At 38.3% G+C, this 12719-nt stretch overlaps 1 protein-coding gene across 2 annotated transcripts in view; it reads right to left on the bottom strand.

Annotated features, from left to right (window-relative positions):
* Positions 1-12719, bottom strand: part of Usp47 (ubiquitin specific peptidase 47) — a 94283-nt gene that overhangs the window by 29297 nt on the left and 52267 nt on the right. For both annotated transcript variants that reach the window (XM_036189246.1, XM_036189247.1), the window contains 3 exons: positions 4958-5053; positions 4711-4863; positions 875-1042 (listed from right to left, as the gene is read on the bottom strand). In XM_036189246.1, the coding sequence (XP_036045139.1) occupies positions 875-1042; positions 4711-4863; positions 4958-5053 (417 nt within the window). The remainder of the gene's footprint in view (positions 1-874; positions 1043-4710; positions 4864-4957; positions 5054-12719) is intronic.

The raw sequence follows: 12719 nt of genomic DNA, 5'->3' as shown, positions 1-12719 counted from the left end.
ACTTCCATTGTTCTTTCCTCTTTATTCTTTGCTTAAAAAGTACTTGGACCTTCCAAAATCATTTCAGCACATTTCAGTTTGTCTTAAATAATATTAAACTGATTATAATTATTACATAGTGAAACTTTCAGAACAAATTCTAAAAACTTGTGTAGTTCAAGTTGTATTGCCAAAACTAAGACTAATCAAAGTAAATGATAGGTAGGTTTCAAAATTTACCTGCAATCTAGAATTTGTGCTGGGAAATTATTTTCTTTAAACAGGGCTCACTCTGTATTCCCTGCTGGTTGGAACCTCCTGCTTCTGCTACCTATGTGCTGGTATTCCAGGCATGTATCAGCTGGTTAGTAGTAACATTTTAAAGTTTCATTGTAATTAGCAACCTCCACCCACCCCCATTATGTTTCTGGAAAATTCTGAGGTTCCAAGTTCTAGATAATTATGGTTATTAACTAGTTCAGAAATGCACCATTTTCAGAATTCTTAAAATGCAATAAATCAAGTCCAACACTCTTTTTCTTCTATGAGCAAACTCAGTGAAGACAAAGGATTTGGAGAGTTGATAAACACTTAGGGCAGAAGCAGCAGCCATTCTAACATAATCCAACTTTCAACACAGTACAGTCTCCTAGGAATTAGTATCTCATTTGTATGCAGTGTTTCCAAAAATACAATTATAATCACACCCACCACGAGAACATTTTTAAGAAGTCTTAATTTAAAAAATGAAGCATAAAACAATACAGAAGTTCAGAAATTACTATATTCTCTATTTAATTAAAACATGCAGGGAAATGGGTTATAGCTCTCTGGTGGACCACTTGCTTAGTTAGCATACTCAGCACCTAACATCAATACACTTCATCAAAGGTACCTTTTCCAGGCCAGGTTTTGAAATCTTCTCAGTCCCACCACTGCTCTCCAGGCATATGCCTTCATCCACAGCATCGTCCGTGGAGAAATCATTGCTCATCTGGTCGCTGTGGCAACTGCCTTCATTCTCTGCTCCACTATCAGTGCAACTTTCAGTTTGAGGAGATTTCTAGTAAGACACAATTATCTTAAAATCTTATGCCAAATAAAGGAAAAGATATTCAAACTTTTACCTATAGCTTCTACCATGTTCAAATAGTTTAACATTGTTCTGTTTAAGAGAAGCATTTAAGTATGTCTGCTTTCTGTTAAACTCAGATCTTAGGTACAAAATTATTTTCTGTAGCAGCATTTCTGACAGCAACTATCCTAAGCTCCAAACTACATCTTCTGTTCCCAATCCCAACAAAATGTTCTCTTTAATTACTGTGTAAGGTGTCAAAATAGAAAGAGAACCAAGCTGTCTATCCGTCCATGAGAACTTTAGTCTGGTGTACTCAGGGCAGGACATTATACTTCCATGCTTGACTGCTTTCAATTCACAGCCACCCAAACTTAAGCTGAAGGACTCTACTTGTTAGAAATCCCAAGCAACACTCTCTCCTTTCCTTTAACATTTTACACACATACCTACAATGTTTTTATTGATACAGGTTAAGATTTCTCTAAGATGAAAGCCCCCGATGTGCATAAGGCATTGTATTTAAGTTCTGGAATCCGTAATACACAGCAAGAATAATTTTTGTAGTTGTTACTAACTTTTTTGTAAGTACAGTATCCAGTATGCAGTACAGTCTTCTTCCTTCAAGGAAATTTGATTCAAGACAAAATAAAGGTGAACATCACCTCCAGAACTGCAAGCTGAGCATGATGGCACACATCTATAATCCTAGCATTTGGGATGCAGAGACATAAGGATTGCTAACTGCAGGCCAGCCATGACTGTATAACAAGACTGTCTCAAAAAAGCAAAAGCAAAGGCAAACCCAAATAAACATGAAAAAGAAAAAAAAAAAGACCCCAAACTCCAAGCAAACAAGCAAGTAAGCAAATAAAATTTGCATTTCCTTCCCCTGGGATATTCCAACAAATGTCAGGAATACACAAAATCCTGATCATATATTTAGCTCCATGTAAGTAGGAATCTGATGAAGTTTAACAGACTTTGGGTGGATTTCCTAACTCTAATTAAGCACAATTCACTCTTGTTACTCCTCCATCTTTCTCCTTACAGGTGTACACATCCAGCCTGACCTGCTACTCTATCGGTTCTCTGCAAATGTTCAAGGGTTGCAGTTACCATTCACTCAACATTCACTGAAGCTACAGCAGCTTCTTAAAATAGCTAGACAGGAAAATGAGGGTCAGAGTTTAGTGAGTCACCTAGGATGCTACCAAGTATCAACACATCCTATCTCTGGTGCTTACTAGCACTCGTAAAGGATGGTGCAGGGACAGGGTAGAGAGCGAGTGAAGCAGCTCTCACCAACACGGATGAAAGCCACTTGGCACACAGACTGGCATCCCTCCCAACCAAGACTGGCGCATCACAGATGAGAGGCAGAAAACAACCTGTTTTCTTGCTGTTTAACAGACTTACTGTTTTCAACACACCCACACAAATATTATGCTAGCTAGTTTTATGTCGACTTGACAAATACTATAGTCATCTGAGAGGAGTGTGGTGGTATTGTGTTTCCCAAAATATTGTGCACCCTAATAAATTTATCTGGGGTCAGAAAACGGACAGCCACTAGATACAGAGCCAAAAATGGTGGCTAGAAAATGGGTCAGAGCAAGCCATAGCAGAAGCTGGGTGGTGGTGGTGCACGCCTTTAATCCCAGCGCTTGGGAGGCAGAGCTAGGCGGATCTCTGTGTTCAAGGATACAGCCAGCATGGAGACACACGCCTTTAATCCCAGGGAGTGACAGCAGAAAGAGAAAGATATATAAGATGTGAAGACCAGAAACTAGCAGCATTTGGCTGGTTAAGCTTATAGGCTTTGGAGCAGCACAGTTCAGCAGAGACCCATTCTGGATGAGGACTCAGAGACTTCCAGCCTGAGGAAACAGGATCCATCACCTGAGGAACTAGCAAGGTGAGGTAGCTGTGGCTTGTTCTGTTTCTCTGATCTTCCAGCATTCACCCCAATAACTGGCTTCAGGTTTGATTTTATTAATAAGACTTTTAAGATTCCAACTACAGAGGAGGGACCCTCAACTGAGAAAAAATCTCCATAAGATCAGGCTGCAGTTAAGTTTGTAGGGCATTTTCTTTCTTTATTAAAAAATATTTATTTATTTTTATTTTATTTGCATTGGTATTTTGCGGGCATGTATGCCTGTGTGAGGGTGTCAGACCTGGAGTTACAGACAGTTGTGAGCTGCCATGTGGGTGCTGGGAATTGAACCGGGGACCTCTGGAAGAGCAGTCAGTGCTCTAAACCGCTGAGCCATTTCTCCAGTCCCCACTTTCTCAATTAGTGATTTTTGATGTAGGAAGGGCAGAACCAGGGCTGGTAGTCCTGGGTTCTGTAAGAAAGCAGGCTGAACAAGCCATGGGGAGCAGGCCAGTAAGCAGCACCCCTTCATGGCCTCTGCATTAGCTCCTGCCTCCAGGTTCCTGCCCTGATTGAGTTCCTGTCCTGACTTTAGTAATGAATAATGATGTCAAAGCATAAGCCAAGTAAGTCCTTTCCTTCCAAACTTGCTTTTGGTGTTTCATCACAGTATTAGTAACTCTAACTAAGACAAATACTAAATGAAACTTGATGATCATTTACAATTAATTTTGAGCTCCTAGAAGGAGGTAGATTTTACAACTTGTAATCAGTTGCAATCGGAAAAACAAACAAGCACACAAAACTCTTAGAAGTAACAACTATCCTTCCTGACTATAAGTGCTTCATACAATGCAATCAGGAGAATACCATAAAGAATCAAGCAGGCTAGCACACATTTTTTAAAAAAATTAAATAAAGCTAGAAAACCCCGGGAGGTCTACAAGTAGAAAGAAATTGATGAATCTTTCCTGTTTTCATCAAAATCTCATGTTCAAACCATTTAAAATTTCAAGTTAAAACAAGACATGTATTTTAAAAAGGGAAACAGATAAAACCTTTTGTAAGTTTGTCTAACTTAGTTAACTTAAGAGTTAGCAAACCTTATGTTGGAGTAACCAAGTATCTTAATTCTTGAAAAGGGTATTAGTGCAAATACAAGACATTAAAATCATATACTTTGTTTATTCACTCACATATATTTGCCCTATGTGTAGTAAAGATCAGAAATCCAGCTACAGCACACAGTTTCAGTCATAAAGAAATTATGAAACAAGATTACCTAAATTCAAGAGAGAATCCCAAAGGTAAAACTCTTTTGCCTCTTGAAGAGCTTACGCTATTCCAACCAAATACGAATACTTGAAATGTAATGCACAGTGTCAGAAAAGGCCTTCTAGCCACAGCAATAGTCTTCTCATGTAATACACCATTGGAAAAACGACGAAAGAGAAAGTTTCTGTCAAAGGACACTTCAAGTGTATCAGTCTTAACTCATAAAGTAGGTCTGGAGAGATAGCCAGTGGTAAGATTACTGGCTGCTTTCCCAGAGGACGGATACCAGTTTGATTCCCAGGCTCCACACAGTGGCTCACAACTCTCTCTGACTCTAGCATCAAAGGTTACAACGGCTTCTTCGGGTCTCTGAGGGCACTAGGCACACACATAACACACAGACATATATCCAGGCAAAACACTCATATACATAAAGCAATTAAAAAATTAAAACAAAAAGTGTACAATAAAAATATAACAAGAAAATGTATCAAGTATTTACCTCATCTTCAATGTCAATAAATGTGCTCATATCTAGCTCCTCTGGAAATGACATTCGATCATTTAGTTTAATTCTATGCATGGTCGTATAATCAAAATCAAATCTTTTCAATTGTAAGGTCAGCAGATAGGGGAAATGTAAAAACCGAAGGCCCTAAAAAGAAGCAGGTGTGGTTAGGGGTACAAATGAACTGACTACGATACCATCTCAGACAACTACATAACAGTATTTATATGCTGCCTCCTACCTTACGAGCATCACACTTCTTCTTACAACGTTCACAAAAGTATTGATTTGGGCCATCTAAGATCTCTGGCTGGATAAATGCATGCAGTGCTTCTTCCTAGTCAGAACAAAGTAATTGTCTTATAATTACTTAAAAATACTATTAATGGCAAAGCTTTAAATATGAAATACTGAAATCACCAAAACTGTTATGAATGGAATGGTTAGAAAATAATCTTAAAATGTAATAAAATTAACAGCAAAATACCATAATTATTAAAAGTTACGTTAAACTTATTTTACTTCATAAAAATTGCTTTGGTCAGTATTGCACATCTAATTTCTTACTGACCTTTATACTGTGGTGTCTGACTGAATGATACAGAGAGTAAAGTCTTGATCTTTAGGAAGTACTTGCACGCATCTTAGAGACGTGTCTGTATCAGTTCAACTTTCTTTACGGGCACTTCCAACTGTCCTCCCCTGATCCATCTTTAAAACTCACAGTACTTAACACAACAAATTGCATGGTCTCAAATTTCACCTTATGGTATCTTTTCTACACACATGTGCCAAGCAGAATTACTGACAACATATCACATGCCAAGAACACAATCACTAAGGCAAAGCATCTTCAATAGTCTTTCTGTTGAAACAGAACACAATGTTCCCCCAAAGTTAAGTAAGCTCAAGCTTGCTAAATGGACTTCATTGTAAAATGGTTGATGAAGCTCAGAGAACAACTCTGCACATACCATTTAACACAGCTTACTCTGGGACAAAATAAGAGACTGACAAGATAACCAAATGCTTGTCAACTCACCCTATCTCCTATTTTTTCTCATCTCACAAGGAAGCCTCAAGAAGGGAGAAACAGTAGCAAGGTTATTTTTAACACACAACTAAGTATTTCACTGGCAATCACGGTAAAAACAACTTAGGAAACATTTCTTTTTCTCTCTGAGAATTCTAAGAATGAAAAATTCCTTTTAAAACAAAGAAGAAGCTTAAAAATATTACAGCCACTGGTGGTGGCAGACGCCTTTAATCCTAGCACTCAGGAGGCAGAGATGGGTGGATCTCTGTGAGTTCAAGGTCAGGGTGGTCTACAGAGTGAGTTCCAGGACAGCCAGGGCTGTTACACAGAGAAACCCTGTCTCCAAAAAAAAAAAAAAAAAAAAAAATCCCAAAAATATAGCCATGGCTTAACGCTGACTGAAACCATGTTTAGAAGGCTTGCAAACAGAATTTGAACAGGTACAGCAGTATCTGAAGTAAGAGGAAGTATGCTGGGAGTGGTGGCTCACACCTTTAATCCCAGCACTGGGGAGACAGAGGCAGGAAGAGATCTTTGAGTTCCTGGCCAGTCGGAGGCCTACATAGAGAGACCCTGTCTCAAAAAATAAAGTAAGGGATCAACACAGATCTTGTCTGCTGTGGTAGCATCATGGGTCCAGACATAGTCCTCAGCAGTAGCCTGGGCCCAACCATGGCCCCCGGTGGCAACACTGGCCACTCAGCCACTGCAGCAGAAGAGCTGCCCACATTCCTCACCACAGCATAGAAGAGATGGCTCTACCCTCACTTGAGGAGTGGTACCAGTGGCCTGTACTGACCATATGATCTACCACCCAGACCCACATCCAGGGCTTTGAGTTGGCCCATTCCAACATCTATCTACCCCATCTATGATCTGTAGAAGCACTTGAAAAGAGTGGCCCTATGGAACCATAGCTGCAGGATCTTTATGACTCGGGGCAATAGCAGGATATCTGAGAGGAGTCTTGGTGAGGGTCCAGCATTGATGGTGTACCAGAAGTCAGAGTTTGTGAACATGACCATCAATACATTACATAATGAACATTTCCAAGGAAAGTTGAGTGGACAAAAGGGTACATTGCTTGGCACACTGCAGTTCTCAATGCCACTAAGACAAATGAAGAGGTGTTAGAGGGTGGGAAAGATAGAGGAGCAAGTGGTCTTTTTGTTTGTTTGCTTTGTTTTGAATTAATATTTTTTAAATTTTCTTTTTGAGGGGGACACTATAGGGGTAAGGAGTGAATACAGAGCGGCTGGAAAATGAACGGGATTGGGGAGTATGATGTGAAATTCCCAAAGAGACAGTAAAAAAATGTGTATTTTTATTATGTTATGTTTAAAAAAAAGGAGGTGGGGGGAGCAGTGGTGGTGGTGGCAGTGGTCCACACCTTTAATCCTAATACTCAGGAGACAGAGGCAGGTGGATCTCTGTGAGTTTGAGGCCAGCCTAGTCTACAGAGCTAGTTCCAGGACAGCCAAGACTACACAAAGACAAAGAAACTCCGCTTCAATAAATAAATAAATAAAGTAAATAAAATTAGAGGGAGCAACATTAAACCACTTTAAAAAATTAGATTTTATTAAACCGTGTCTTGATCTCTGACAGTTCATAGCAGAGATTATTTTGGGACAGGGTCTCTCTATTACGTAGCTCTGGCTGTTTGGGAACTTACATACACTAGGCTGGTCCCTGATTCCTAAGTGCCAGGATTAAAGGCATGCTCCAACACCTCTGTTTCAACAGATGTTTTTATAAAATTTATATAAATTTATAAAGAAAATTTGAACTTAGTTTTTTTTTTTGTTTGTTTTGTTTTAATGTTTTGCTATCTCTGGTATTTTGTATCTTTCCCAAATCATGAGTTTAGGTTCACACAGTATATTTTGTATCTTAATACTTGAGAGGGAACTCTATATAAGAAGTCCAATTACAAAACTTATACCAATTAAGTATTTTGGGCTGTTTATGTTCACAGGATACACTAGGCTCTATCTATTAAGATCTCTAACCCACATAGCCTTCTCTTAGAGACTAGCTATCTCGTGATACTTTCAGCATCCTGGGCTGTCTGGTGTTCTCTATGTTCAGAATCACTTTCCACATCACTTGCTAGTAGATTACTAGGTAAGTAATGATGACACCTTTTAAGGGTATCCTGGTCACAGGCTGTGTGCAATCCTTAATCTCTTTAACTGCCCAGTCAAGATGTTGTCCATTTCTTCAATACAGTCTGTATCTTCCCCTTGAAGCTCATAAGCAATCTGTAGGAATATTCATGGAGAACATACTAAAATCCCAGGCCTTATCAACCTATTTCTGGTTTGAGCATCACTAGCAGTCTCTTGATTATCTTGTAAGTCTTCAATAGGCAACACGTGCCTATTTGAATCCATGTTTGGCATGACAGACATGCTTGGCTTTATCTTGAGCACTACCATACAACTGCTGTGTATATTTACTTGATTACTTCCTTTGGTTGTTATCCCCATCACAACAGCCTGTGATCTTGCTCTGGCCCTTTCCCTTTCGTTGGTTGTAAAGCGGGTATTCTTTGTACTTTAAGCACAGGTAACATGTCAACACTGTGCAACCCACACTCCCACTTTGTTTTGTCCTGCCTCATGGCTGAATCAGGCTCTGTTCATTGCTGTCACAACTGAAGAAAAACTTGCCTTAGATATCAAATATTGGCTTGAATGATTGTTGAAGATTCTGGAGACTGTTACTCTACCACCACAATCTATTCTTTGGAAGGGTGAAGACAGCACAACTAACTTATCCTTAGCAAGTTTGAGAATTGACTAAAATACCTTTCTAACTTATGGAAGTACATCAAAGGGAGACTCACCATTGTTCTTGTTCTCTGAACATTTTTCTGGCTTGTAATTTAGCTGTCAGTTTGGTGCACATTTCCCTTCACATTCTGATACTGGAACACCTTCCCACAGCTCTTCTAATTGCTTCCCCAAAGATCTCTTTCACATCTTTATCTCTCATTTTTGTTTGATGCCAAAAAGATTTCCTCCTTTCTTGACCATTCTGATCTAGTCTTCATGTGATATATATTTTTAATTTAATGAATTCAGTTTTCCCGACAGTGGAGGTTCCAAGGTTTATGTTGCTGGTTTAAGAACTGTTATGGTTTATTCCTACTGACATTACTTCCCTCAGCTTGTACTGGGTAGTGTGTGGAGTGATTCTTGAATAGAGAACATTGGACAGCCTGAGACAGGAGGGGAGTGGGTAAGCACTACAAAATACGGATGGCTTTATATCAAGAGAAGCCAAAATCTGGTTCTCCTGATCATTTGGGTACAGCACTGTTTAGTTTGAGCACATCTTCCTTATCTGTTTACTAAAGGTCGGCTTCTTGGATAGATATAAGGGAGATCTCCTTCCCTTTTTTTTATAGGTGGTTTCTTCCTCTTTTCTTGTTTTCTTCTCAGTGCTGATCCTGAAGCATCAATCTTCTTTACTGACTTTCAAGGCTGCTATATTGAATCCCAAGCACTATAAAACCCCTTCCCTACAGCTAGCACCATAGATTACCAAGCTTAGTCTATGCTCATTTACCAGGCATGTGGATTTCTTGAGTGTGCTTCTCTGCTTTACTTTTTGGTTTCTTACATACCCCACTTATATGCTTCAGACACACAGACTAGCAACAGCAATGGAAAATCTGTTTAAACTTCATGTCTAGTTTGATACTTATAAATAGTGTATTTATACTCCATCTCCCAGCAATGCAGACGCCGTGTTACATGGATTTTACTTCCATTACATCCAGTGTTTGGGCTTTAGGAAGGATATATGGAGATATTCCAGAAACCAGATAAAGATGAATTAACATATCATGAGCTTTGTAATGGTGTGTCAACAAGGTAATCAATCATAAAATAAAATTAGCTAGTTAGAAATATTAGTGTCAACTCATCTATCCATTTGATAAGCCATGTAACTAACAAGGCTAACATGGTAAAGAAGATCTGTGAGGTAGTAACTAAAATCCACACCACACTGCATTTTAGGGATCAAAAAGTCGTAGGTCCTAGGCTATGAAAAGGGAACAAAATGTTACCAATACTGTGCTGCTGTTAGCACACAGAACAGAACAAGACTGCTTCCTGTAAGTGATAGTTTTGTATGTTAAGCTATTAACAAATTATGCTTCTAAATTAGCTCTAAATTGTGACTTTAGTATTTTAGGGTGACAAGCTTTGCTTTATATAGGCCTTTCCCTCCCTCACATACTATGAGCAACTTAACTGCACATACAGTTGTAGATTGTTCTTTTCAGAATTCAAAGTAGAACATGGAGAATTATTACATTTTTAGTTCAGCAGATAAAAAGCCAGATCATCACAATTTTATAGCAATGCACATAATCTAGGCACAACTGAAACCAGAAGAAACACAGTACTACCCCAATCCTCTTACTGTTAGCATAGCTATATTCTCCACAGATCCATTTCTTTCTGCACTACTGAACATTTGCTTTGATTAGACTAGGGGAACCAGCACTGAAAATTATTTTCTAGACTCAACACACAATAAAACTGCAACAAAGCACTCCTGCATGACTGATGCAGTCGGCAATCTTTGTTGGTGACATACAGCAGCAAAGCAACATGTTTCTTTACAGAACGTTAAATTCAGCCATCTCCCTGGGATACTTCGCTCTGAACTAGGGAAAAAACTCGAGATATCTTAACTTAGGCCATTCATTCATCTTTTTTCATGTTCATTTCTAAGGTAATTACAAATTTGCACATACTTGTAAGAATTAATATTACCCAAAGATACTCTATATAAGTTGCCCTGTTTCCTAAAGGTGATGTCTTGTAAACCACAGAACATTGTAATGGTGATAAGAACACTAATATGATTTACATTCTTTACTCAGACATTCCCAGTTTCACTGTTTGAGCCAGTCTGTGTATTAAATTCAGTGCACATTTATCATCTGTGCTGGGTCTCTTATTGAACATGACTAGACTGGCCAGCTAACAAACTTAAGGTATCTTGCTAGCATACCTCAGGTATTTTCCTAGTAAACCTAAGGTATCCTCCTAGCAAACCTAGGGTATCTTCTTGTTAAACTTCAAGTATCTTCCTAGTAAACCTCAGGTATCTTCCTTTCTCCATCTCCCCGTCACTTTAAGTACTGGTGAGTGTCAACATGCTCAACTTCTATGTGAACTCTGGGATCAAAAATCAGGTCCTCACACTTACAGGGCTAGCAAGGTTCATCTGTGTGAGATGGATGTTAATGGTAGCTAGTTGGCACCATTACTTGAATATTCCATCCTACCTTTCCTACATTATTTCCTTGTCTGTCAAAAACTCAGTTGGGCATATGTGTATGGATCTATTTCTGGGTTTTCTGTTCAATTATCCCTTTGCCAATATCACAGCATTCTGACGACTGCAGGAATATGGAAAGGCTTTTTATTGCTAAGTAGCATTCATTTCAATTTTGGTAGATCTGTTCCTTCCACTTCACTCTTTTTAAAAGAAATATTTTGGTTATTGTAGTTCATATTAATATGTGCTATTAAAAGTCTTGGTGGCCTTCAATAAGAACTGTATTACAACCATGTAATTTTAGAAGAACTGAATCTTTACTATGCTGAATCTTCAATCAATTTTTCTCCATTTAAACATCTTTTTCAGAGATTTTCTGGTTTTCAGTACAGGAGTCCAATAGATGTGGGGTTTTGTTATTGTTGTCATTGCTTTTTTCAATCACACTTGCATTTTTCCCCCTAGGACTGAAAGCAATACTATTATTCCTCATTCTTGACTGAGCCACACTGAACAAAGTAGCGAGAACAAACATCCTTGCTTAGACAATCTGAATATGGAAGGAACCTTGGAAGGATTCCTCTTCCTTTTTTTTTTTTTTAAAGAGATTATGTTGAATTCATATATTTTTTCTTAAAATTTTTAGTACAAGTGTCTTAGATCCCATCCCTGAAGAAGGACAGACAGGATGGCCCTGGGCTAGGATTGTTAGCCAGCCAGCTTAGCCAAATCAGTGAGCTCCAGGTTCACTGAAGAGACTGCTTCAAAAATTATAACAAATAAAACAAACAAACAAATAAATAAAATCTGGGTTATCTCTGGTTATATTGTGAATTCAAAACCAACCTGGGCTACATGAGACTCAGTCTTAAAAAATCTAACTAACTAATTACTAATAACTAAAGATGTTCTAATCATCTCTAAAGGCTCCCCTGGCACATAAAAATCTTGAATAAATGTTTTTGATCACTAATTTTAAGCAGCAACAACTCTTTCCATGACTTTCTTTTGTCTAAGTAAACACACACACATATAATTATATAGATATATACATATGAGGATGCAGTAACTAAAGGAGAAAGCTAGGAAAACTTTAGACAATCTCCCAATTAAGACACTCAGCATACGAAAATAGAACATCATCTTTCTGACTTTCAAGTTACCTATGCTTATATAATGCTTGGTTTATTTCAAGGGACATGGAGGTCTTCTATGTGTCCAGGCCAGTCACACACATACACTTATGATCATTCTGCCTCAGCCTGGTGAGTGCTGAGATTACAGGCTCATATCAATGTACTTTGTAATTAAGTACTCAGAATAGGGCTGATTCTTAAAGAAAAAACAAAAAACAAAAATAAAAAGGCCTTTATCATAAGACCTAGAGTTATTTTCGCAATTTAAAAAATGTATAGAACAAATGACTTTACTATGTCCCCCCCCCCACTCCCAAAGAGGCTAAAATATTATTTATAAAATAGCTAGAGGTTAAAAAAAAATAAGGATTAAAAAAAAAAGGTAAAGTAATTCCATCACCTATAGGGAAGACATCTGCATTTCCTTCTATTCACTCTTCCTCTTCTACATGCACCTTTAGGAGTCCCTGAAGCATCAAAACTCTAGTTCTAGATTTTGCTATGTAAAGTGCAGGAATGACTAA

Source organism: Onychomys torridus, chromosome 1 (genome assembly GCF_903995425.1).
Source record: "Onychomys torridus chromosome 1, mOncTor1.1, whole genome shotgun sequence".
NCBI classification, from domain to species: Eukaryota; Metazoa; Chordata; class Mammalia; order Rodentia; family Cricetidae; genus Onychomys; species Onychomys torridus.
Note: the sequence above shows the minus strand (reverse complement) of the source record. Positions and strands in the feature narration are given on the sequence as shown.